Here is a 27,841-nt window from a genome sequence, read left to right as displayed (position 1 = left end):
CAGAAGCACTATCTCCATTCATAAATCAATAGATGCCATCCAAGAAAGTCAGCGCCAGGTTGGAGAACATGGACATGTGGAGAAGGACTGATATTTGTGAAAGCTGGTGTTACAGTGTGCAACAGCAAAGTCACAATTGCAAAGTAACTGGAAGTCCCAGAAGAAAACACCTCAATTAGCATGCGAGGCAGGGCTGAGATTAATGTAAATTAGGAAACCTTCTCATTTTCCAAACTGCTAATCTGCCTTGAATGAGAAAAAATATATTTGAGACCTTGAGATGTAAAGTTAAATTGCTCTCTGAGTGAAACACACACTTTTTTTGTTGCAAAACAATAATGAAGGGGAGAACTTCCCAGCAGACCTGCAGCTCTTCAAGGTATTTTTCTTTTTAAGGGCAGATTATCACGTCAAAAAGCAGAGCCATTTTTTATCTTTAGATTTTTAGCCTTCTCTTTATACATTAATGAGACTGTAGCTCTCTAGTCTAAGTCCCTTGGGTGTTACTTTGACTTAGCATATTTTTTAAACCCTTTTTAAATCCACAGTAAAATCTTGGAACATTTATCCTACTACAGCCACAGTGGGGGGCATCAGCTGGGAGAGGCAAGCTTTCAGCTAAGTGTTCATTCATGGAACTGAAGCAAGCAAGGTTTAAGATTAAATTCAAACATCTATCTGATGCAGTAGGAGCTACCTGGGATGCTCTGCTCACACACCCCACATCTGGAGTCCAAATATTTTTTTCCATTTCCATCCCAAATTCTAAAATACAGCTCAGACCTTCCTATGCATGATCTTTAGTTTGGTGGTGTCCTCACATTTTCCACAGGTCTGGATAAAGCTTTCTTCTTTTCAGCAAAACCATGAGTTGATTTGGAAGTCATGTAGTAGAGGGCTCTGCACTCTCTTTCTGTAGCACCCTTAATTTTCCTGCACATTGTTACATTAGCTGCTATCAGATGAACCTTGATTGGGATTCGAGGTGAATATTTTATTCTGTTTCACTTTAGTTTTCCACGAGTGCATGGGACACCAAGCACAGCAGGGGCTGCAGCTCCACCAGGTGTGTGAAGCAGTGTGAGCCATTCTGGGGACACAGCCCAAGGGCACCTTCATGGCAGCAGCCCCAGGACTAAATGTGAAGATCCTTTATTGAGCATGAAATGACTGCAGGAGATCAGCATTGACCATTTAGTCACAAAGTGCTCTTCTGAGGACACAGACTCCAATAAGTGCAGTATTTTTCCTGCAGTATTTTTCCCCAGGAGTTTTGGTTAACATTGACTGATAGTTTATAAGGGGGTTTCTGTTCTTGGTAGATTGCTTTTATTTTCCTTTCTTATATCTGATCTGGAAGTGCTTTTGCATGCTGAGGATTGATGATGTTTTGTCTAGAGGTAAGTTTCAGGCAAAGGAATGAAATGCAGCCTTTCTTTCTTTGCATTCTTGTGATTCTTGACTGACTGTATGTGTTGTCAGATAGAAACAAAACTGCAGTGTTACAATTTTTGTCTATGGTGTATATATATATATATATCAATATATTCCATATGGCAGGGGGGCAATGCATCAGATTTGTTTTTGTGATTTTTTTTTGTCACCATAGTAAAAATAATCATGTGGGAATGAATTAGTGAAATAATTTACTCTCCTTCTGAGCTTGCTGGCTGTGGTTATTTTTGCTTCTTTTGGTGTGTAAAGCTTTGCATTTAGGTTTTGTTTCCTGAAAATTTTTACTGCTGTTCATGTTCATTAGCTTGCAATATATTTTTTGAGGAGTTTTCTTCTTATGGGTGCTATTCTGCCTTCAGTGGGCAGAAATTCAGCCTGCTGATTATGCTCCCCTTCCCTTTGTGATACTCTCAACATTGTGGTCCATTGCTGACCAGTGGGGGACAGGCATTATGAAACTGTAAAGTATTGGATCATTGCACTATTTAAGATAAACCAGGAGGCAAAATAAATTACTGCACATTTTACAAGAGACAGGGAACAACTTTCAGAATTTCTGTTTTGTCCTGTAAGTTGTAAAAATAGATGTTAAGTATGCATAGGGAATTAAAAGAGAATTAATGCAACTTTCTGTGTGTTTGTAGAAAAGGAAATTTTTTTTGCCAAAAATACTACAAAAGTCCACAAATGACAGTTCATATTTCTGTTTTGATGATGAAAGAAAGCATGAGCAATGTGTATGAGGGAAACAGCTTGATTTTCACACTCCAGCTTTACTGAGATCCTGAATACTGAGATCCAAAACTTCTGCCCCTATTGCCCTGCTCATGAAACTGTAAAGTATTGGATCATTGCACTATTTAAGATAAATTACTGCACATTTTACAAGAGAAAGGGAACCACTTTCAGACTTTCTGTTTTGTCCTGTAAGTTATAAAAAGAGATGATAAATATGCATAGGGAATTAAAGCAACTTCTTGCGTTTGTAGAAAAGGAATTTTTCTTTTTTTTTCCTTTTTTTTTCCCTTTTTTTGCCAAAAATACCACAAAACTCTGCAAATCGCAGTTCATATTTTGTGTTTTGGTGATGAAAGAAAGCATGAAAAATGTGTATGAGGGAAACAGTTTGATTTTCACACTCTAACTTTACTGAGTACCTAGATGAATACCAAAACTTCTGCCTCTATTGCCCTGCTGTGTGCATGTCTCTGGTGACAGTGAGGTGAGACTGACTGAGATCCCCCTGTTGGGGTCAGCCAGGTGCTGCTGAGGATGAGGTCCCAGCCATTCTGGCTGTCCCTCTGGCCTCCCACATCCTGCCGCTGGTACCCAGCACACAGAACACACAGGAATGCTTTAGCCCAGACCTAATGCCTTCTAAAAGCTATAAAAGCTGTATTTATGCTATAAAAGCTATCAATTTAATAGATTTGTGGCCTCAGAGGAGGAAAATCTGTCAGGTTTTTTCCTGATACATCAGAATATCTGTGGAGCATACAGGTGGTGTACAGACTGTGCTACCTTCCACAGTAGTTTGATCTGGGCAGAGCTACTGGTGGATTTCAGCCAGCAGCACTGAATTTCAGCATGGTTTCAAGAAAAGAACTCCTGGAGATTGACAATTTTAATTGAAATTCCTCCATTCAATCCATAATACCATTTTTCCAGCCTCACTTCTCCTTTAACTCTCCCACCAACTTGGTCAGTGATTCCTCTGCTCTCTTCACCCCTTTACAGAGGCTGAGAATGGCCACGGTGCCCATTATGCAACTTTACTCTTCTGGTTTTTGAATTTATGAATTCTGAGGAATTTGCAGCAAAACAGCGCTGCTGTGTCTTTGGTGCCAGCTGCTGAAAAAGGCAAACATCCTGACTCCTGATCACAGTTACAGACACTGTAGATACAAATACGGCACTTGTTAGTGGTTGGCCGTGTGTAAGTGTATGAAGATAAAACCACAGTCTGTCATTACCTCAGTGGGCTTTTCCCTCACACATGCACCTCTCCTGCCTGCATGCCATCTTTCCAGAGCACATAGGCTTTTGTGAGGGCCAGATGTCCCAAAAGACTCCCAGAGACCGTGGGACTGGCTGTCACAGGTCACTGCAGTGTCCCAGCAAGGCCCCTGGGGCTGTAGGAGGCTTTGCATGGGTCTCCCTAGTGTTGGTATTACTGAGGCTGCTGTAAGCCCAGCTGTGGCAAGGGGGATCATGAGACCTGGAGCACCTCCAGAGCTGCTCCTCTGAGTGGAAAGTGCCTCTTGTCTCCAGCTCTGTGGAGATGTTGCAGTTGATACTGGTGAGGGACAAACCATGGCTTATGTACACATTATAGTTTTACCCCAGACTCCAACTACAGCGAGCCACTGGCTCACTTTCCAATCCCCTCCCCACTCCCTGGGATGGGAAAGAGAATCAGAAAAAGGTAAAACTCATGGGTTGAGATGAGAACAGTTTAGTAATTGAAATAAAGTAAAATGCAATACTAATGAAAATGAAAAAGGGAGAGAGGAATAAAACCCAAGGGGAAAAAACAATTAGTGCCAATACAATTGCTCACCACCTGCTGACCAATGCCCCTCCCATCCCTGAGCAGAAATTGGCAACTTTTGGCCAAGTCCCCCCATTTACAGACTGGGCATGACATCCTGTGGTGTGGAATATCCCTTTGTCCAGTTTGGGTCGGCTGTCCTGGCCATGCTCCTCCTGGATCCATGTGCAGCTGCTCCCTGGCAGAGCACGAGGCACTGAAAGTCCTTGACTTAGGGGTCAGCACTACTGAGCAGCAACCGAAAATCAGTGTGATATCAGTGTTATTCTCATATTTAATCCAAAACACAACACTAGGAAGAAAACCAACTCTACCCCAGCTAACCCAGACAACACAATATGATTTCAAGTTGACTTTCAGATCATCTGAGATAAGGAATTGGGCGATAAAACAGGATAGCTTCCATAACAACATCACTCCAAAACAGGAAGAGAAGTCTGCAAATGATTAATACTCCATCTGGAAAGATTTATATGGAAATCCCTCTGGTTTCATTATGTAGTTATCATTATTGATTGGTTTGACTGACTTAATTTGCCTTGGAGGAAACTATCAATTTTAAAGCATCAGAGTTCACCAGTAATGTTGATAGCAGAGGTATAAGGAGTAATTAGGTGCAGTGCAAGTGCAACCAAGGTAGGAGGTGCAGAGTGGCTCCTGTGGTGACTGAGGCAGTGACAGCAATGAGGGCAAACACAAAACACGGCTGCAGGCTAAGGATCAAAACAGAGGAAATGCCTTACGAGGCAGGCTGCTGCCAGAAACCACCACGTTCATTCTGAATAAATTAAAAAGAGATTTAGGCTTTTGTAGGTAAAGCCATTATTCTAATTAGTCATGCTAGGCTGTAGAAGAGCAAACAGGATACCAGGAGGTGTTAACAGCAACCACATAGACAAGAAGGCATGTTGTCACTGCAAACCGCTCAGACCAGCTCAGCTGAGTCTGGGGTGAGGACTAGTTTATTTAGAAAAAAAACCAACTTGGTGCTTTCTAGGTGCCCTATAGATCCAATCAGGATGCATGTGTTTATAGCTGAGTGTTGGGCAGTTCCATTTTTACTGATCTGCACAGTGAATTTCTAGTTATTGCACAGCAATATTTCATATGATGTCCCTTGCTCTGGTCAGCAGGGAGGTTTGGTTGGTTCATGGCTCCGTGCAAGTGAGTGGGTCAGGATGGTGCTGTCAGTTAAGGCTGCTGGTTCACAGTTTCACCTCTGCTAAAGCAAATTCAGGGCAGTTCCAGGGGCTCCAGTGCTGCTGTGGTGAATTTGCTGCTGTAAGGAGAAGAATGTGGTTACTGCTGGCTCTGACAATGAGTCTGGTGGGAGCAGATGCCTGGTGTGATAACAAGGTGTCCCTGTGTCACATTTGTCACTGGTATAAGCCCTATCAAGCAGAGTGTCTCATGTTTGGCTCATGAGACATGAGATTTATGTTTGCAAAGTGGAAATATTCAGAACAATGCGATATTTTTTGGAAGTTGTATGAGAGCTGCTCATACGGATGAGACACCATCCAAATACAGTAACAATTTATAAAAAAAGTGGATGCAAACTAGGGACAGTTGCTTTCCTTTGAAAGAATAAACTGTAATTTGGTGCTAAAATAGAAACTGTGAAAAGTACAGAATGAAGGTATCGGCCTAACAGGGCTATAAAGAAATATATATAAGTTGCTATTATAAAACATGCTGGGACTATTAGGAAAACATTTAAAATAGATTTTGGCTCAAGCCTTTGGAAATAGACTTTTTTCTTCTTCTATATTTTAGCAACACAGTAACTTATTAGCATTTTCTATTTATATTACTGCTGGTCCCTGTTTACTGTTACTAAATCTACTTGCCTTGGAGCACTTAGTGCCATGTTGCTCTCTATGGAGCACTTAGATTTCAGCAGTAAATTTTCTTCTCATCCCTTCTGACAATGGCCTGAAACCACCAACCTGCTGCAGACCAGGGTCTCACCACACCATTCCCCTGGCTGGTGGAGCCAAATCACACATTACACAAGGGACTCATTCAGTGTCCTGGGAATTATGCTGTAGAAAGGGGATATTCTCTTCCCCATTCTCCACAATTTCCATGTGTGTAGCTCCTGTTAGGTTTAATGAGACCGGTACTCATAAATCCCTGAGATGAAATTATAACCCTAAGAAGGTTCTAACAAAAGGTGCTCAAAAGTTTTGATTAAAAATCCCCTTAAAGAAGAACATTAAAAGAGAGATTAAGCAAAAAATATACCCTCCCTTTCAGAGCAAATTTTCAAAAATCTGTTAATTAGTGGTCCATTCCTGCACAGCTCTGTTTCTAGTGAAGGGCTTGCTTCAGTAAATATTCAAAATGTGGATATAAAGCACTTTTCTTGTAAGCACCTAAAAGTCCTAAACTGAACTGTTTCCCTGAATCCCAATTTGGGAATGTAATTCAAATGTGAACTTGCAATAAATTATTGTTTTCAGATCTATAACGAAAATACATTTACATTTCATATATGCGGAGAAAAGGTTATAAAACCCATGCTTCTTATCTCAAGTGTGAGTTACTTCAGCACAGTGGTACCCTCTGAAGAATCAGGTTGCTGTATTCAGGCTCTGGTTTTTTCCTGACCACAGAAGGACATGGATTTTAGAGACAGACTTTATTAGGCTGTTATACACGTATCTGTTTTTTTCCTAGTGTTCTGATTAACATGTGGATGGTATTTTCCCCCCAGCATTGCAGATAGTGAAAGGATTTATTATTTAATAGTGAAGCAGTAGCAATAATAATAATAACGAAACAAACACCTGACTTCAAGAAAGATAAAGATAACATATTGCTGGATGGGAGAATGTATCTGTTGGCTGCTGATCTTTTCTTTCTTCATACTCTTTAATAATTTATCAAACCATCCTGACCCTTAATTGATCACAAGGGCTACCAAGTGCTTTAGCAGTCTGTTGCACTCTGTCAAATGAGATGTGTTTTTTCCTGTGAAGCAGAATGAAATCACCCCCCAAAAAATCAATTGGCAACGGCGTATTTCAGCTGGGTGGGTGCAGTTCACTTAGGGCCATATCCTGCACTTTTACTCCAGCTGAAAGGAACTTGCACATGTAATTTAGAAACCTTTAGCTGGCTATTTGCTAGACACTGCATGAGCTCATAACTACATTTGTATCCATGCTTTAAAAAGTATAGTTACCAACTCCAGATATTTCTTTACTCTCAATGGTCCCTTTTAACCTGAATTATTGATGTTTTCCTTAAACATTTTGGTGGGATTTTTTTTTTTTAAAGACAAAACCCACCAAAAATCAGGGAGTAATTTGATTTTCTTTCCATCACTAATTCTAAAATGTTAAGACTACATTGCAGGGGGGTCATAACTGTTTAAGGGTGTTGCTCAAATATTCTTCCAATAACTACAGTATTATTTCACTCTCTGTAGCATTCAGTGAAAACATATATTTCATTTTTTTACATATGTTTATAGGTAAGTCTCAAAAAGATCCTTTAAACATCTGAAGATACACAGGACAAAGGGAGGTTCCTACCTCTGAAAATGTGTTCTGAAAGCTGCAGCTTTAGCAGCTGTAAAAAGCACTTCATGTCTATATACATTCAGATTTTATCCTAAAATGTTCCTTAAGGTCTTCACTTGGCTTTCAGTGAGTTCAGGTCTTGCCAGCCACCAGTCCAGCTGTGCTGGGGCCTCTGCTGCACCTCAAATAACGTGGAGAGGCACACGGCTTCCCCTGAACGTGCAGAGGACCGTGGTTCTGCAGCAGTCCTGGAGACCTGTTCTACAGGGATTTTACTGGGGAACCAGGCTCCTTGTTAACAGCCACAAAGTTGTCACTTGTCCCAGCACTCCTGCATCTGAGTGAGTGGTGTGGTCTTCCATGTGGCAGGAGAGTGGGGGCACCTCTCTGTATAACTGATCTTCAGTTTCACAGGGTGGATGTGCTTCTGGAAAGTAGAGACCTTGGGTATAAGCTTTGTGCCAAAGTGATTAATAGATAATAATAAAATAAAAAAAGTTTGCCAGCACCTTTCCATTTTGAAAAAAAAACAATCATCCCCTCAGAAAAAGTCCCTGGTACTGCATGGGGAAAACAAGCAGCAAGCCCTGGTTTGGCCACTTCTGCATGGCATTCAGCACAGGAGGTGTTTTCAGGCACAGTCATTTTTGTATATTTCCTGCTTTGTAACACCAGACAGAGCTGTGCTTACCTTGTGGATTTGTGGATCACCCTTTGAGATGCTAGAGCCTGGATGGAGAATTTAGGCCTCCAGCTCTGTTTCCCAAGGGAAAAGATGTTCCAAGGACTACGTATTTTATTTCCACATAATGCAAAATCTAATTTTAAAATGTCTGTTTCTGGCTCAAATTTATTATCTTCTAATCAGGAATTATTGCTTTCTCGAGGATGCCAGAGTTATTTCGTTACTTGGAGCTTTTTCTTCTTGGAATTTCATCAATATTTTATGTTTGGCATTTTATTTTCACTTTCACATATCTTCAAAAATGGAAGCATGTAGCAGATAATCAATTTGTAGCAGCAAAGCCAAAATGTGGTCATTCATTTTACACCCGTATTTAACATTCACTCTCTCGTTTAATATCATACTTAATTCATGTAGTAAATAGGGAATGGTAGTTACCTGCCATCTGGTTTATCACTGGAAATTCTGTTCAGCCTTAGCTATAATGAAGGGACCTTGACATGAAGATGATCTCCTTGTATGAAGTTCTGGTTTAGAAAACTGTTTTCTAAGGAGGATATGTCATGCTGTAATACAGAACATTATGTAGTTACATAACACAGGGTGAAAGTCAGAGCTATTGCAGATCCATGTTTCCCAGACTTGCAAAGCAGAGAGAGATGTGACTCTCCTGCATTTATCTGTACCATTAGATGCTTCCCAGGCTCTGTCACTAGAAAAGATCATATTTTGTCTTCCAGAGGCCCACATGGAAGAACAGCTGCTGTAATCTATGTTTCTCCCTTTTGGAGAATCTACACAACAAGGTGAAAATAATAATGAGTTTAGGATCAACACCTGAATTTGGGCATTTGTGGACCATCATTTTCACATCTCACACACCTTTGTGTATGCCATCTTATAAAAGATGGAAAATATTTCCCTGCATTATCTGTTGCAGCCCTAGAAGTGGTTCCGATTATCAATTAAATAATTTTAAACATTTAAAGATTGAAGTTATGTATTTATCATCTGACTTTACCTAAGCTTTTCCTTCCAAAATTTTTCTCTATCCCTGCATTTCTTATATTAATTTCATCCCTTGAAATCTACCTCTTCACATAGAAGTTCTTTGAATCAGTGACGTAGCGTATTAAATAGAGCTAAGCACATTGTTTTTAAAGTTTACACAATAAAACAGCTGCTGAGCTCCCTCTTGAGAGGCACTGAGAATGTCTAAATTCTGTCCTAGCAGTGCTGTTGGCAGGTACAAAGCATGTCTGGGATTGGAATGGTTGTAATGGTTATACTGATCATACTGAGACTCCTAAAGCCTCAGAAATTTTAGGGGATGGAGAATCTAGAAAGATGTCTGCAGCATGTCATTATGAGGAGTGCACACTGCAAAAACCAAGACAAAAGGAGTTCAGAGAGATGCTAACAGCTTCTTTGCATGCAGCGTGTTTCAATGCTGTGGATGGGTACCTGTCACAAAACATTGAACATTTCAGTATTCATTAAGTCACATGGAAACACTTTATTTTTTGCTAAAGTGTTTATAAAGTTTTACACAGGATAATCTCAAAATTTTACCTAAAGATTATTAGTTTTGTGAGACTTGTGAGACTTTGTGAGACTTTGTGAGACTAGAGGTGAATGCACACAGCTGCACTGGTCATCAGGGTGTGAGGGAGATACCTACACACAGCAGTGACCTGAGCCCCTCTGAAGCTGTCAGAGGTACATACAGGGTCCAGTTTTGTTCTTAGAGCTGCTGTATAATCAGGCTTGTCTCATAGTCATTTAAATTTTTTGCAGCAGAATGTTTTTTCACTTTTGTACTTTGATTTGGTATGGGGCAAACATGCAGTCTGAAAAGCAGCTGACCAGTTTGGAGAGGGGCTGGAGGAGAAAGGTGGAGTTGCCTTCCATAACAAGGAACTGCAAAAAGACATTTAACAAAAGGGTGGAATAATATTCTTTGCCCTTAATTTAGCAATTTCTTAGCATAAATTGAATTTACCTTTTTTTTTTTATTTTTATAATTTTTATGTTCACATTTTCAATAGGAAACCTTGGAATTTAAGCATCAATAAGTTTTTTAATATTGTTGTCACTGAAGTCTCATTATTTAATTGCTCTTAAATGTTCTGAAGGCTCTGAACTTCTGAAAGCAGTTGATGTACTCAGTAAAGGTCCAGCAATGAGGAGGGTTTTTTTCATTGTAATAATATAGCAATCAATTATTGATAAAATATAAAAATAAAATGGCGATAAAATGATAAAATTAGGATTTGAATGATTGCTGTACTATTCATTGACTTTTTTCTGAAAAAGAATTGAATGACTTGGGTTTTTTTCCTTGTTTAGAATTTATTCTAGTAACTGCAAAATTGTTCTTTTTTAAACTGTAAATCAAAGGAAAAATAAATTCTCCACAGATGTTGTATGTGTTTGATGTATTAGGCACATTTTTGCAGTATACTGCCTGGAACCTAGGGAATTCATTAACTCACAAGTTGCTGCCAAGGAGGGAAGCAGTCACATTTCCCAAGCTGCTCTGCCTGTCCCCTGGCTGGGGGATGTGTTAGGGCAGCCTTTGTCCTCCCTTGTGTTTGGCTGGCTCTGGAGAAAGGGGAATTTCTTCAAACTGAAGGGCTGTTCCAGCTTGCCCCCTGACATCATCTGTTATTTAATTACCCTGATAGTCCGAGGCTGGCTGTTCCCCACTGCACAGCCAGGGATGATGAGAGATGAGAGCTGGTCCTGCAGCAGCCCCGAGACCCCAGCCCACAGCACTGGGGTCACTGGCTTAGCACAGACTTAGAGAGAGGGACAGGCTTTGGGAATGAATCAGAGTTATCACCTGACATCCTGGGCAAAGCAAAGCAATTGCTTAAATAACATTTCCTCTGTGGGGGACCCCTCTGGGCATATTTTTGGACACACTTGTCCCAGCAGAGCACTGCTGCAGGACTTCAGCTGTGAGAGCAGGGCAGTGAGCCTGGGCACCAGCCAAGTGGGATTCCTTAAGGATGTTACTGCCACTCCTCTCAATTAGCCAAGAAAGGCAAATAAAGCAAGAAGTGGCCAAACCTCATCTGTATCTAGTCCCTTGCAATAAAGAAAAGTCAGTAAAATACCATCTCTCTGGATATCCCTATTACTGATCTCCAGAAGAGGCTCCATTCAGGGAGACGAGCCTTCTCTGTGACTACCCTGACACGATGAGCTTCAGCTTCGTTTGGGGATTTGAGCTGTGACTGTGTGAATGACAGAAAATCTCATGTGGATTTTCAGTGGAGAACTGACTGAAAAACCCTGAATGAGGAGGTTGTGCTTGTTTGCAAAAGATACAGGCATCACTACCATCACCTGCTGCCTCCTGTCACTCCTAGGAGGGATCACTTAAATTCACTGTGGCTCATTTCACCCACCCAAAAAGTGGAGCTGGTTTAGAATTTCATAGCCCTGAGGATAAATAACATCCATAACCTTGAGCTATAGTCTGTCATCCTCACTAGTACCTGGATTTCAGACATTGCTTTTTGTCTATAAAATGTGAAGTGGTTTGCTTATGAGACAGCCCCCACTCCACGCAAGGTGCTGCTGGCATCCAGTCCCTGGGGACCCCAGGTGGAGCAGTGTGTTTGCATTAGGAAGGATTTATCCCCCTCCTTGATGTAAAACTCTCAGTTGCAAACTCCTTCCACCTCTGGAATCTGTGGGGGCTTATGAGAAATTGCTGCATTCATGTTACAGGAGAATTCCCAAAAACCCAGTAATAAAGGATTCTGAGACTCAGCGATTGTAGACACACAGTTTGTGGTGGCTGGGAGTGGGGCTGAGGCTGAGCCTCATCCCCGGGGGGGGCAGCTGTGGAAGCAGGGGAGCAGCACTGACAGCAGTGAGCCATGGAGTGCCCAGGGGCACCAAAGGGAGCAGAGGGCACACAGGGGCAGTGCATCAACATGGGGGGATAAAAGGTTGGGCTAAAGAATAGGAATGGCAGATGCTTGCAGCCTTCTGAAGTGATATGATGTTTTTCTATGTGGGCAGACACCTGAAGCATTCTGAAGTGGTATGGTGTAACTCTGCATGGGTTGGAGCTTTCTGAAGTTTTATGGTGATGCTCTGTGTATTGTGCCCATCTCAACTGTGGCATGTGCTGTGACAAGAGATAGGTTTTATTTCTATGTTGTTGTTTGAATTGCAACAAGTAAATTTGGGAAATACCAACCACTATAAACTTTGAGATGCAATCACTAAGTAGCTGATAGTGACTTTTTTGAGCACAGTAATGCCTGCTCCCATTGCCTTTTCCTCTTGAGCCTATTAGCAATGTTTCAGCCTGTGTCACTGTTTTCTGATATGAAGGTTCAATATTTGAAGTAACTTGGAACAAGGCATTATCTTCAGATAACTGTATTTAAAAGAATAGTTTCATCATTTACTCTATCATGCAGGAGTAAAGGTCTAGCAATCCATTCTGGTAAGATTGCCTTCCTTTAAGCCAAAGAGTGTCAAACAAACAACCGAGTTTGCACTACTTTGTATGAAACTATGAAAGGGCTCTAAGGGGAGAAAGATTGCTGTCAGACATTGTTTTTACATTAAAAATACAGTTCTTTTGTCTAATGTTGAACTGCAGTGAATTCCAGAGGGAGGGATTAATAGATTACATTTACATTCATTTATGTATTAGAAGCATATATGAAAAAGAAATAAAAGAAAATAATCAAAGGAACATGTACTGGTAAAACTGTGGAAGATTGCTGCTTTTACTTCACATTGGAAGACTTTGTGAATCCAGAGTTCATCTGTTATTCTCACATAGATGTCTGTTAATAGATAGTACCATTCTCTAAGAGCTTCATTTTTCGTACTTTTTTTTTTTTTTGCTTCAAGTGTTATTTTGTTTTAGATATGTAATGAGTGTAAATGAAGTAATAGAATAACTGATTTACACTAGCTGTGATCCAGCTCCTCCTTCAAAAATGCAAATGCATCCTCTGGTGTTTGCCTCATGAAGACTAGTAGTAAATACATGGAGCCTTGCGGTAAATGCAAAGTCAGCCTTAGCTCAGGCAAAGGCCAGCTCCAGTATTTTCATTGGCATTAATTCTAATTACTTGATGACATACCCCTGGGGTTGTTTCATTCTGTGTTGCCATGATGACACGCATGGCAAACACATTTCTCAGTCTGTTAGCACCTCGCAATGCGCCATTAACACTTATTACTGTTTCCTTCCTCTGTGTCTTTCCCCTAGGAATTATGTCTGACCACCAGTTTGGAAACCAGTTCATGTGCAGCGTGGTTGCATCCCATGTGAGCCACCTCCCCACCACCAACCTCAGCTTCGTTTGGATTGCTCCACCTGCAGGGACGGGCTGTGTCAACTTCATGTACGTATGAGAGCCGTGGGCAGGCGCTCGCTGTGGGGGTAATGGAGCCCTCCAACCCACTCACACTGCCTGGGTGAAAGAGTCAGAGTGCACTGCCAGGTGTGGACTGTCATTTGAAGTCAGAATATTGAGCTCTTCCTGGCTGAAGTGTTTCTGTGCATATCGGGACTTCTTATTTTCAAAGCAGGAAGTCTAGCATTTAAAAGAAATTGATTTTTCTTAGTAATTAATCATAAGATCTTTTAGGTATATAACCCATTTGCACTGACACAGTCTTATAACTATTGCATTTAATATGAGTTAGAACATCATACAAACATATTATTCATATTGTAAGCATCAATATAAAATACAACTATTTGAGAGTAGCTATATTCAAGTATTTACTGTTCCAAATTTTAAACCCTGAACTTCTGATGAACCAAGAATGACCAAGAGGGATTTTTTGGTAATTTGTTTTAAAGACATAAGTTATCATTTGATGTTTTAGCTCCAAATAAAGTTCTAACAAAATAGCTTAACTTTAATTATTAGCATATATATTACTATCTTTTACCTTCAAGTAATTTCTAATTATTTGTCCCAGAATTTTATAGACCAGATTTGAGAGACAAAATACATTGAGAATGCAGTCAAAAGTAGAGAATGTTTCTAGTTTGACACATTCAAGAAAAAAAGGCAGACAGCTCCCTAATTCAATGAGTGAATAATTGTAATATTTCAGAGGCATGTTTCTGTGGCTGTCCTGTTGTCAGAACAAGCTTTCTGAGTATTATTCCCTTTCAATCCACACTGGAAAGCAGCAGGTAAGTGGCCCCTACAATCAAGTTGTTTGACTTTTGTAAAAAATAAAAATGAGCAACTGACTTCTTTGACTACATGAGTTGCTGATGGTGAGCACAGTACGTGTAGATTGATTTACCTGTGACTTTGATATTTCCCCTTACCTACATAATGCACTTTTTTGCCGATACTTTCAGGATACATTATTTTTTAGCTGTGATGACCATGTCAATACATTTTTATTTCTAGCTCTCTTTTCTTCTAAACATCTAACAGCAAATTGAGAAATAATAATTTCATGATTGGTAACTAAGTTGTGAGAGTGTATTTACTGTATATACAACAGCTGTATATACCTTGAGGAAATCTGTCAACTATAGGGTTTATACAACCTTTAATTCCTTTCTAAAATGTTTTCTTTGTTGATAAAGTTGAAGTTCCTAAAATTTGTTTGAGGTGCCTGTACATCATCTCTGTGTACTCTTGCTTACTCCCTGTCTTTCTTGAATTTTTTCTTTTCCTGGCATTCAAGAAATATTTGTTGAGTTTTTGGTCCTAACTTGCAGAGTGACTGTGACTGTATTTGTTATGAGATGTGAGTTTTGAGGTCATGTGAGTTTTGAAGTCAATTCTAACCAGTCATTCATTTTCCTGTGGGTGATTTTTTCCATGGTTTTGTATTGGGTTTTTTGTTTATGTTTGCTATTGTGGAAAAAGACCTGACAAATAACTCCACAGAAATACAAATACTACTATGAATGCTGAATCTCATTTAAGTGAAATTAAAGGAGTATTTTCTAAGGCAATGAATCCTTGTCTGTCTTGAAATCCATGGAAGGTTCAGCATTGGCTTCAGTGGAAACAGAGCTAGACCAGCATGGAACAGTTTTGGAAATCAAACCCATAATTTCAAGTTTAAGCCATAATTCACCTCTTTGCCATTAGCACCCCTTGAACAAAGGTGGTGTTCCCACTGTGTTAGTGAAGTCCTTAGCCATGCAGAGCAGAAATCTGAATTTTTTGTTGGCTAGGTAATTTGCAGCACGGATGTAAACCCACATCTGGCAGGGCTGAGAGTTCTGATCCTGCAGAGGGGAGCCCAGCACCACAGCTGCTCCCAGGGTCCCTGGGTCAGTCTCGGTGGCTTTTCAGAATGTTTCACATGAGGTATACGGATGCTACGTGAGTGACACTGTTTTTTCTTAAGGTTGAGCAAAGTGATGCAGTTATATCAGTTTGCTTTCCTGTAGAACAAATTCACACTGGAGTGGAAAGGCTCAGCTTCTCTGAAGTTGGTCTTTACTCCAGGATCACACTTGTCTGCAGGAATACTGGGTAAACGTGATCATCAGTTGAAGGAAATGTAAAGAGGAGAAATATGTTTTACCTCCGTTTGCTTTCCTGTAGAACAAATTCACACTGGAGTGGAAAGGCTCAGCTTCTCTGAAGTTGGTCTTTACTCCAGGATCACACTTGTCTGCAGGAATACTGGGTAAACGTGATCATCAGTAAAGAGGAGAAATATGTTTTACCTCTAATCCTCCTCCTCAATTTTTCTTCAGCTGCCCACACTTCCTTGCCTCAGCTGGTGTTTCTCCTGCTTACTAAATCACAAGTTGCAGTAAACAAAGCTATTTTTGTAGTGCAGTGTTAGTCTGCCTACCTTACCCAGTTCCCTGAATACCAGAGTTCCAGAGGACTCTATCTTGTCTCCCTTTGTGCCTTTATAGCAAATAACAAGGTTTTTCTTAACATTTTCAATTTAATATAAAGTTTAAATTTATATAGATTGCATTTAATATAAAAATTCAATTTTTCTTTAAATTAGTATAAATTGGAAATGTTTACAAAAGATATGTGAATTCATAGACTCTGGCTATAGTTCAGTATAGGTAAGAGCTTCCTGTTCTGTTTGTTGCCAATTTGCCTGTGATTCAGATCAGCTCATTAGTCTTTGACCTCTCTGGGGATGGATAATAAGGTTATTAATTAGCATTGGCTTTGACGTGCGATTTTTGAGTGTTGATTTCTCTCCCTGGACAATTCTCAGGAGGAACTGAACAAAGGTCACCAGGCAAATCTCTCACAGGCCAGATAGCTTTTGCTATAGATGCACAGATAGCTTTTATTAACTGCACACACTACTGACCTGTTCTTCCACAGAGGAAGTGGAATTCTGTGGATGTGACACAAAGTCACAACCCAGTAGACATCATGGACAAAATTCCCTTTCACTTCATCTGTTCTTTTTGGTGTGCTCTTCTAGAGCTCAGTCCTGAAAAAGACAGGAGCCCTAAGGCATGAGATTTGTGTGGTGATGCTGTCAGCCTCTTCTTCCTTGTAGCTCTTGTGTCCATTGGTAAGCAAACAAACACAACAAAGGGGTTGAGATATTAAGATACTAAATTTCATAAAAATCAGTAGCCAGGCAGACCATATATACATGCAAATTTGGACATTCCCAACAATAATTCTCCCTGCTGCAACGTGATTTATTTATAAACTACCAGAAATATTCCTGCTGTCAATGTGTCAGTTCCCAGTCCTTGCATTTCCCACCCATGGTGAAGGAGGATGGCTCCTGGCCACAGTCAGGTTACTGAAACAGCCAGTGAGGGACACACAAGGGCAGTGCTGTGCTTGTGGGGCACAGTTCTGCAAGGAAGATGGGCTTATTTCTGTGTATGTGACATGCAGGGGTGCAGCAAATTGGGATTCACACCAGCTTCCTGGCACAGCACTCGGTTTCTTTCCAACCCCACTGGAATATTCCTAATCTCTGCAGTTTGATGTAGTCCAGTTATTTCCATAGCACACAGTGTTGTGCCACTGCTGGCCCTAAATGCAATGTTACCTGATGGAGATGTGCATCTTTCCTTGGCTCAGTGGTTCACTCAGAAAGCCTTCTCCCCAGTTTCACCAGGAAAAGGGGTAGTGTAGAGCCCTGTGCTCCATGGGAGAAGGTGTTTGGAACCAACTGCACTTGTTTCTGTGCAAGATGAGGCAATAGCCTTTCCTTTTACACTAGTTTTGTGCAATTTTATTTTAACTCTGTTGGGTGTTTTTCCTCAAAGTACCTTGTTATGGCTACTAAATGAATATTAGATGTACCTTTCTATGAAACACTTCTAAGAGAAACACTGAGTGCTGTTGGTGTTCCTTAGTGTGATCCTTTAGTGTATTTTCACCATAGATACCTCCAGCTGAGTTGGGGAAATGAAAACTAAAATGCATAATTTAGATTATTAGAATAGTTTTTTTAGCAATAACTTAGGACTATGTTAAACAGGTATTGAGCACAGGGCCTCCCAAGCAAATTGGCAGGATCTGTAAATGCTCTTTACCACCACAAAATATTAGGCCCTCTTTTACACTGACAAGTAATTTCTCTGATTGTGTGCAAATTTGTAAAATATTATCTTCATAATCCTTCAGCTAGGTTTCGCGGTTTGTGATTTCTGCTCTAAGCTCACACTAACCTAGTTAAAGCTCAGCCTGACAGCAGGATAATAATGGCTGTTAAGCAGGGTGGCATGCTGGGCTGCGTCTTAGGATGTTAAGCCTGTTGTTTTATAGATGGCTTAACTTACTAGTTTGCAAAAGTGATAAAGCTGACCCAAATAGCAAAAGCATGTTTTGTTTTGACCACCAGCAGGGTTTTATTGCAGAAGTTCCAGCTATTGTATTAAATAGAATTGCAGGCTGTAGAAAGTATATAGAAAAATAAGAATTTTTCTTATGTAACCATTTGTGTTAGTCACTGAACAGGTGTTTAATAATTATAATTGTGTCTATATAGTCACTATAATTTCTATTAATGGAAGACTGGACTTCTGTAAAGCTATCTGCCTGAGCCTGTAGGTAGAGCCTAATAAGCTAGTAAATACTAGAAGGTCCAATCACATTTTGTGACACATAATTAGCACAGTTTATGGTGCAAATGGCTCAGTAGGAATGGGGAGAGCTGTGGTGGTCTCTCTCTGTGAGGACAGAGGTAAGAGAGCAGAGGTGGCTGAGACAGGGCACTGACACACCACTTCTGCTGAGGCAGGAGAAACTGATTCTCAGCACAGCTCCTGGAAAAAGTATGGGACTGAAGGCTGAGGCAGACAGCTGAACTTTGGAAGAAATTTTCAAGAAAGGAGATGTGTTTTTCACTGAGAATATGCCTCTTCCCATAATCACTTAAACTTCTAACTGTTCCAACTCCTTTCTGGGAAGTTTGAAGTACCCTGTTCCAGAACTGGGCTTTTCCTGCCCATGTGTTTAAGCCTGTTTCAGGAACTGGCAGTGGTGTTAATTATGAACTCAAAATACCATGCTGTACAAACACTACAGAGCATAAAGTCTGTGATTGAGAGACTTGGTTACCTATTTAAAGCATTTATAGAAAGCCTATGATTATAATTATAGAAATATTGAATAAACAGCCAAGAAGATTACATGCTTTACTGTATTAGTTCTCTAGCCAGGGTGGGAAAGATCTATATTATCTAAAGGAACCACATTCCCCTGGTGAACCACTTAGCTAAACTGCCATTTAAGACACTGTTTACTGTGGTTTTTTCAATTGTTTGAAAGAAGTACAAAGGATAATCTTCAAGATTAAGTACACAATTATGTTTGTACACAATGATAATATAGACAAATAATAGCATAAAAGTAAACAGAAAACAGCATCTATCAGAAGTGAGATCCCTTAAGTCCCTTGCATTTATGTATCATCAACTCTCAATTATATGGTTGTGTATGTTTTTCTTCCTCACATTTTTATCATGACACAGAGTTGTACTCTGAAATACACTGTTGTTCACAGTGTTCTAGTTGCTGCCATATTTGAAATCTCTGCATTCATCTGAGGATCGTGCCATAGCACGTATGAAAACCTTAATGTACAGATAGCCTTGACTCTGGGGTTTTGTAAAGAAGCAGCTCCCTGCTTCAGTAAGTGCTGCATTTCTCTTCCTACTCTTTACTGCAACAAAAGGGTGAAGAAGGATATTTCATAGCACTCTTTGTGATATTGGTGTGGACTCTGAGTCAGGGATTGTATGAGCAGCATCAAATAAGAGACAGTCATTGCTTACAGTCAGAGTAGTTCCAACACCTAGCCCAGTGTTGCTATCTTTTTTTTTTTTCCATATTGCTTATAACTTATGCCTTGTAGGAAAAAAAAATCATCAGTAATTGTTCCTTGCTGGTGTGTCAGTCTAGTGGAACTATGAAGAAAAATTACTCCCTTGCTTGGCTTTCCACTTCCCTGGGTAGAGGCATTGTTGTGCTGTCAATCAACATTATGTGCAATATTCTGAAAATCACGAGCCAATATTTGATTCCTATCTTGGCTCTGCTCTCATGTCCCATTTTGATGTGGTGCCCAGATTACCTCCTTCATCTTCTGTGTTTGTTAATTTCCAGTGAAATGCAAACTCTGTGCATGGAATCATTGTGGGTCCTCTAACTATGACTCTAAAACAGCAAAGACTCATCTGACTATGCAGAATTAAATTTGACTTGTCTGTTAGTTCTGTCTTAGTTTTGTCTATTTTGTGTAAAGCAGGCTGAGGTGACTAATGAGAAATCGTGGGTGTTTTCAGAAACTGTTTTAACAGAAGATATTTACACAAAGGGTACTGTGCTGATGAGTACTCAAAAGTGTTCAGAGCAAAGCACGAAAACCATGAGAGAGGATGAAAGCTGGTTGCACCTAATTGTCCACTCCTGAAAAGGGGTTTTCAGTTGTTTTAACTGGGTATAGGATATGTGCCTATCTCCAGGCAGGTGTTTGTGTGAGCTGTGTGTCTGTGACTCCCCTGAGGGTTAATGGGTGTGCAATCTGGTTCCACACCTGACATTCAGCTCTACATCCAGGGAGAGGTACCTGCAGGAATACAGGGTCTCTACTAGCTTCCTGAGGATGTTTCAAATTATTTTGCTACTTCTAGGCAGCAAAATTAAGATCCAGATCTCTACTGACAAAAATGGATCACTAGCTACATAGCTTGCTTGTGGACCTTTACATAGGCACATATTTTAAGATTTTTTAAAATGTGGATTGGAATCCTACCCAGACAGACTCAGCTGCCTAAACATAAGCATCCTGTCCCTAGTCATAAAAATGAGCTTTTCATCCCCACCACCCTCAACAGTGGTAACTTTGTGTCAAGAATTTTTCAATGAGTGGGCTGCTCAACAGTTGAAATCTGCTGAAGGGTATGAATAAAAATGGCAACTCTGTAAAGTTCATAAAATCTTGCAAGTTTTTCCTTTTTCCTTGTAGGTCAAATCTGTTGTGTAATATTCTCTCAGATGACTGATATTCCTACTAAAAACCCACTTTAATGAGAGGACTACTCTTTTTTTAAGCTTATCTCCACTTGGTCAGACAACCGGCCATTTGTGATTTTAGACTCTTCATGCTCTGTTGTAGGTATAAGAAAAGCAGAACCAACAAAGCCAGAAAAAATGGTTATGTGACCATGTATTTAAAATAAAAGCATATGAAAATTCTGTTGGTGCTAGTTGAACTTATATCCAAAGAGGTGCAAACAGCATAAAAATGCTACTTCTCTCAGTGTTGTGTAATGCCAGAGTAGAAACTGCAATGTTATGCTGTATTAGGATTTTTCTTTTCTTTGTGTGATATAAATTTATTATTTCACATACTTGTAATATATGACAGCAGAAGGAAGCTCAGTATAGCCTTTGCCTTCTCTGTTAAGATGTTGTTGTGGCTTCGTATAGGACTCTGGCACCTCCTCCATGAAATAAAATGAAATTTAGTAATTTTCTTCTAGTATTATCTAAATAATAAAAAGGTCATGGTGAGAATTGCTTCTCTTCTTACAAATGTTCATTTAGCAATTCTAGAAGCAGAAATTAGATTTTACTTTCTTCCTTTCCTTCACAACATTCACATTATTTTTGTGCACGAGGCCATCAATTTACAATCTGTGAATCAGTTATGAGTAATTGTGTTTAAGATTCTCTCTTGAATTTTGATAAAAATATCTCTGAAATTGAACCTCAGGGTGATTTTTCAGAATGTATTTTAGTTTATCAACAACATAAACCTTTGTTTCATTCAAAGCATTGCTTTATCTTCCCCTTTTCTCAAAATGGCTTAATTTTGAAAGCATTACTGGAGTACAGTACAGAACATATTACACACACTCCCAACACTTTGTTTTCAGTAACAGGTTTTCTTCTGTATCACAGCAGTTGAATGAAATATTTTTTGCCTAGTAATAATTCATCAATACCAAACCTTTCAAAATGACATCCTAGAAGAAATATGCTGTATGAAATAGCCACTGACCAGTTTTGGGGATTTTTTTTTTTTAAATGTTAGCTATAGAAAGAGTGAGCACTAAACATACCTGGAACTATTGTCTACAGGTAGACATAGAGTGCATAAAACATGAGTGCAGGCAAAGGCAGAGGACAATTGTAAGAGATGTTTTAGGAAGATAAATTTCAGTACTGCAGACGAGCCTGTACCACTAAATGCCATGTCTGCATGGAAGGTCCTGGAACCCTGGAATGTCTCCTGGTGGACTGTTGGAGCCTGATCATTTCAATGCCATCTCTCAAGCAGAAAATATGTCCAGTGCCAGAATGAGCTGGAGTCAAGTGCATTGCCTTGTTTTTGGGGAGTCCTTGACTTCTTGCAAGGGACTGTTGCTAAATGACTTGGTGAAGAACTTGATCCTGCAGGGTGCTGAGCACTGCCCTTGGTCCAGCAGAGCAATCAGGTGTGCTCATGCTGTCATCAAAGGCACAGGCAACACTTTCCAAATTTTTTAAAATTCATGCCTTCACATTATTTTTTTTTAAATTTTGCTTTGTGTACCCAGGTCACGGCATATGAGGGTGTTCTGACCGTATTCTCAGTTCACACAAATTAACTTTTCTCACCTTGTTTGTTTGGATGATCTTTGATAGAGTGATCTACAAAATATTATGTAGACACACAGTAATATTCAGGAAGGAAGAAATTCTCCCTGTGTCTGTATAACAATGGTCTCCTCATGATGACTTCTAGCAAAAGTTTAAATCCAAGAAAGAAACAGTGCCTAAACTTGAAGACAACAAAAACATTTGATCAGTTTTGCTGCCCTCCTGCTAGGAAAACTTGATTTTGAGTATTCAGAATGACCATAATCTCAAATTATCTGTCAGAATGAACTGTGTTGTAAATCAGTTATCACCTAGAAGAAGACTTGAAGATGCTACACCAATTCAAATAATACATTTTTATTTGAAAGCATATTATTGAAGTATTTCAGATACTGTTTTTTGGCTCTTGTTGGTGATTAATGGCTGTTTTCATTACATATTTTACAGGTACAATGGCACTCTAACATTATGTTTTAAAGTTCATGGTATTGTTTTACTTATTGTTTTGGAGTGGCTTGAATCTTTTTAGATCTTACTGGAAATGTAACAAATACATTTTCTCTTATAACCTTCCAAATATCCCTCTTACATCAACATAAGCTGTTTAGCTCAAGTAGTAATGCACATTCACTTGAGCCATTTTCTGTGAAAAATGCATTTTTAAAGTCTGAAAGAATAAGAAGCTCTCCAGCAATCTCTGTGATTTCCCACCCAAATAAGGAAGAGTTTAAAATAACAATTTTGAAGAAATGAATAATGGAAGAATGCAATTCTGTATTTCTTTTCAGTACTTCAGTAGTCTGAGGTCAAATTTTGCCCACGTTGAACACATTGCTGGAGTCAGGAATTAAAAACATGCCCCTCAAATTCAGCCAGCTCCTATCACCATCAGTGTTTATGCAAAGGATTATAACTGATGTGAACAAATTGCTTTGCAGAACCTACTTACACATTCAGAGAGCAATGTTCTAAACATCCTCAAATACAAATAACAAATAGTAGAAACACTCCCAATCAGTATCACAGACAGTTTGGCAAGGCAGTGAAGTTGTCAGGGCCATAATTTGAATGATGGTTTTAACACGCAAATAGAGAATATGTATGGTAAGTTAAGCTGCATAAAGCCTTTCTTCTAAATCCAGATGTAGGCATTAACTCACATATTTGAGATGGCATGCTTATTTGCTAGAGTGCAAAGATGGATAGAAAAAGGCTTTCCTGACTGATGATAAAAGCTGGAGTACTCTTTAATTTTGGTTACTGCCAAGCTTATTTCAACAACCACAATAGTTATTTGGCTTGGTACCAAAAAGTGGCAATACAGTACTTACATGTCTATGGATCAAAATTAGATGAAAAATTGCTGTTTCTCATCTCCAAAGCTATTTGCCACACATTTTATAGGCCTCAAGATGCCTTTTGTAATATGTGATAACAGAGCCAACTGAAGCATCTGCCTGGGAAGAGATTACTTTAATTATGGACTCAATGTCCTATTTTCTGCAAGTGTTCCCCAGAGAATTTCTTACTGCTGGATGAGAGGTGTTATGATGCACATTAAAACCTACAAGTCAAACAAAAGAGGTTGTAAAAGTGAGACAAGGACACCCATAGAGACCCCAGTCTTGTATTCAGTGGCTAAAAAAATAACCCTGAATTCTGTGATGATAACTTTTTAATTAATCTAATACCTGTTAAAATAAATTTCCAAAATATATGTATGTAAAAAAAGAATGATAGAAAAGCTTACCATTTTTTTCCTTATCCTATTATGTTTTGTAAAATTTATCTGTTAAAGTCTTTAAAATGTTCATATTTTCCTTTTAATTTTTTCAGCCCAGTAGTTACTAGTGATGTAATGTGAAAAATGCAGCAAGGAGGTTTCTTGTTAGCTTCTATTTTTGTTACACGCGAAGTTTCTTGTCATTAAGAATTCGTTTGCCTTCTGCTGTAGTATCATTGATCACAATTAACTCACTTGATATTAAAGTGGATGTGATGTATGCTCCTATAGAAATTCTGGGTAAATCACCATTGATTTAGCACAGCTTAATGGATACTTTAAATATTTGTCATTCTCTCTCCATCAATTAGAAGAATGCCTCAAAATCTTCATTAGCAGCTGCTGCAATGATGAGCTAAAAGTTTTTCTTTACACAAAATAAGATGGAAGAGCTGCAAAGATGGCTTGAAGATGCTGTGACAGCATGTGAAGTACTGGGAAACTTCCTTAGAATTTGGAAAATTGCCAAAATTAAAAGGGAAAATGACATCTCTAGAAGATACTGAACTTTAAAAACAAAGCAACAACAACAACAAACCGAATATGCCAAAAACTATTTGAAGTTTATTTAAAACAGAGGGGCATATCTTCCTCTTTGATTTTGTACAATTATTAGAAAGCTTTATTCTCATAAAACATTAGAGTGAAAACAACACTCATCCTTTATAAATAATATCAACTAACATTGGGGATTTTGCAGTTTGCTAATTTTATAGTAACTGTGTCTTCAGTGAAGCAGAACCAAGTCTGAAAAGAATGTTAAATGGTCAGTACTTCCCTGGTAATATGGTCTGGGGGAAGGTAGTATGGGGATTTCATAGCATAGCAAATGAAAATAATTAGCTACTCCTGCAGCATCCAGCCTCAGAAGGAGCTTGTCAGGTAGTGGTCATCACATGTGTCTCTTCTTCACGTTTTCCAACACCATTTCAGGTGCCTGGAGAATACTTGCTCTAAGCTTGGTCTTTGCTGCTATTTAGGCTAAGTTTATAAACCCAGTGACAGCATGATGTGCTGGTGACTGCGGCTCAGAGACACCTGACCTGCAGCTGCAGGGTGGAATTTGGGTTTGGAAGTGGTGACACCTGATCTGTCTGGGCTGTGGGTATGCTCACAATGAAAGCTTTAGGAAGTGGATGGAAAAAGCTGAAATATTGTAGGGGCTTTGCCTGGAGCCATTCTGGGTTAAGAGGAGAGGGAGCTCAGTTCTCTGCCATGTGTGACATGGTAGGACACAGAGACAAGTGATTCTGGCCCTATGGAAGGATTAAGGGTTAAATATTAGACCCCTTTTCTATCTTCTAGGCTGTAGTTGTTGAGGAGTTATTTTCTGACTTCTTCCTCTGGCTGTAAGAAGCTACATGGTGCCAGGATTAAATGGAAGGTTTTAGCTAGTACATAAATGGGAAAAGCCCTGTTCTGTGAGAGGACATCCTTGGACCAGCCTTGGATCAAGCTGGGAACTGAGTCAATATCAGCTGATTCCAGGCTCAATGCTTTGCCTTTTGGTTTTTACTGACAGGATGGAGAAAAGGGTCATGAATATACATGGATTAATGAAATGACTGAGGCCACTTTTCCTGGATTCAGGACACACAGACATGTGGGAGCGTGGTTGGTCTGTTACTGATGTCCCTTCTGAGATACTGGGAGGGACCCTCTCCCTTCATCAGCTGTGAAAAATGCACATGCCTGAATCCCTGTGAAACTTCCAGTGAGGCACCCATGTGCATCTAGAGCTGGGCTTCCTCAGCTGCTGTCCTAGGCTCACATGTCCTATGTAACACCAGATCCCCTTGGGGCACTTGAATCATGTTGAAAGTCATGCAAAATTTCAACTGTGATTTCTGCAAGGGCGGACATTTCAGTTGTGACACTTTACCTTGCCAGAAGCCATGAAATCTGTTCAGATATTTTCCTGCTTGCCAAGGAGAGCTGACCTTTCCTTTGGGTAAAGTGTCCAGTTTTGGAGCTGCTGTTCCTTTGCTCTTGGAGCTGGCACTATTTTGTGGGTCTCCAGTGTTCTTAGCCAGAACTTTGTGTTTTAAATAGTATGGGCAATTAGGTCATCATTCTAATTATTTATGGGCAAATTGTTGTCTTTTTTGTTTCAAAAAATGTTCCTAAAGGCTGGAGCTCTGTTGTTACTTAACATGATGAAATGTCATTTCTTAAGAATGGTGTGTCTCCCAGGGGACTTGAGCACTGTGTTTCTTATTCTGTGGAGCTTTTAACTTCTTAGAGAACTTCTTTTTCTGATTGTTCAGGAGTCAAGAGTCTCAGAGTAAGGAAAGTAAAGGGTTGGAAAAGACAGCTCTCTGTCTGAGTTGCTCCTTGTACTGCTGGCTGACGTCTGTAGCTCACATCTCTCTCCTGCATGACCTGGCTGTGACTGTAACTGCTGGCAGGTCTCTGCCCATCTGGATTGGATTGGATGCACACCTTCATTGTGGTGGCTTCTGACTCTTCCACCAGAAGAGATCTGCATCTTGGATTCCATGGGAAGGGGAGCACATGGTGTTCCAATGCTCCTCTCTCTTTCAAAGCCCTGTGAGGTGCCCCTCGACTGGAAATCACTCGTTTATCACTGTGAGCCATTGTCCACGCTGATGGATGAGGAATGTCAGCTTTACTTCTCATGGGGGAGAGCAAGCAGATCCGGAATCCATGATGACGCTGTCTTTGTTCTGAAGTACACCAAGGATACATCATATTTCATCCAGCTTCTGCAAGCATTTCAGTGTCTTTTATTGGGGAATATGAAGTGTGTTCTCACAAATACTTCTCCTTGTTGGCATTTTCTCTAACATAATAGTTCATCTTTTTTTTTTTATTTTGTCTTTGCAACCCCTCTCCAATATTGCACAGAACATCCATGTCAAGTGTTTTCTCCTTCTTATGAGGTTCATTCTTAGCTCTCCTGTGGCAGCAACATACCTATCAATAGTGAAAAATTTCATAATCCTGGCAGAGCACTATGGTCTCCATGAGTCACACTTCAGAAAAGTTAAAATTATCTAATGTTAAATTTCTAAAAATTATTTAATCCTCATGTATTAGTATACTTGTTTGTGCCTTTAAAGACAAACATTGTGACACTGAAATCACATCTAAATCTAACTTTGCATTGCCATATGGCACAACCTGTAGACACTAAGACTGGGAATTCATGTATTAGGTTATTAGGTTGCCAGATTGATGTGGTGGATAAGTAGATTGTCATAAAAGTAATTAGTTTCAGTGTATGTAGATTGCACTTGGCCTTTTTTGTTGTTAAGCTTTTAAGGATTGATCTTTTAATGCTTTGCTTTGATACAAAAACAAAGCATCTCACAGGAGGACAATTTGCAGTTAAAAATTTTTACTACATGTTTACTGAATGAAATAAAAATAAAATAGATCTCACTCTTGCTAGTGTTCAGGGTATGTCAGGAATGTTTGCTTATATTTGTAAGGATATTTATGTCATTGATTTTTAACCCACCAGGGATATCACTAGTAGTTAGGTTTGCTGGTTGTGATTATGTTTAGACCTCTGAAATACTTTTGGCTAGAAGCCCTGTGGACTAGGAGAAGAAATAAAAAACAAATTTAAAAAATCATAAGCAAGTACTTAGGTTGGCTGATGATGTGCAATGTGATATGGATGACTACTGGATGCCTATTACAGTGATCAGTAAAGGCAGTCACATTGCAGTAGTTTAATTTGGTAATGGTCATTAACTTGCATCAGCAAGTCACCACTCTTGACGCTGATCTATCTCACAG

At 39.6% G+C, this 27,841-nt stretch overlaps 1 protein-coding gene across 2 annotated transcripts in view; it reads left to right on the top strand.

Annotated features, from left to right (window-relative positions):
* Positions 1–27,841, top strand: part of RELN (reelin) — a 279,911-nt gene that overhangs the window by 68,207 nt on the left and 183,863 nt on the right. For both annotated transcript variants that reach the window (XM_039723749.1, XM_039723748.1), the window contains exon 3: positions 13,473–13,608. In XM_039723749.1, coding sequence (XP_039579683.1) covers positions 13,473–13,608 — 136 coding nt within the window. The remainder of the gene's footprint in view (positions 1–13,472; positions 13,609–27,841) is intronic.

This window comes from Passer montanus, unplaced genomic scaffold, assembly GCF_014805655.1.
Source record: "Passer montanus isolate IOZ18808 unplaced genomic scaffold, ASM1480565v1 scaffold50, whole genome shotgun sequence".
NCBI lineage: Eukaryota > Metazoa > Chordata > Aves > Passeriformes > Passeridae > Passer > Passer montanus.
Note: the sequence above shows the minus strand (reverse complement) of the source record. Positions and strands in the feature narration are given on the sequence as shown.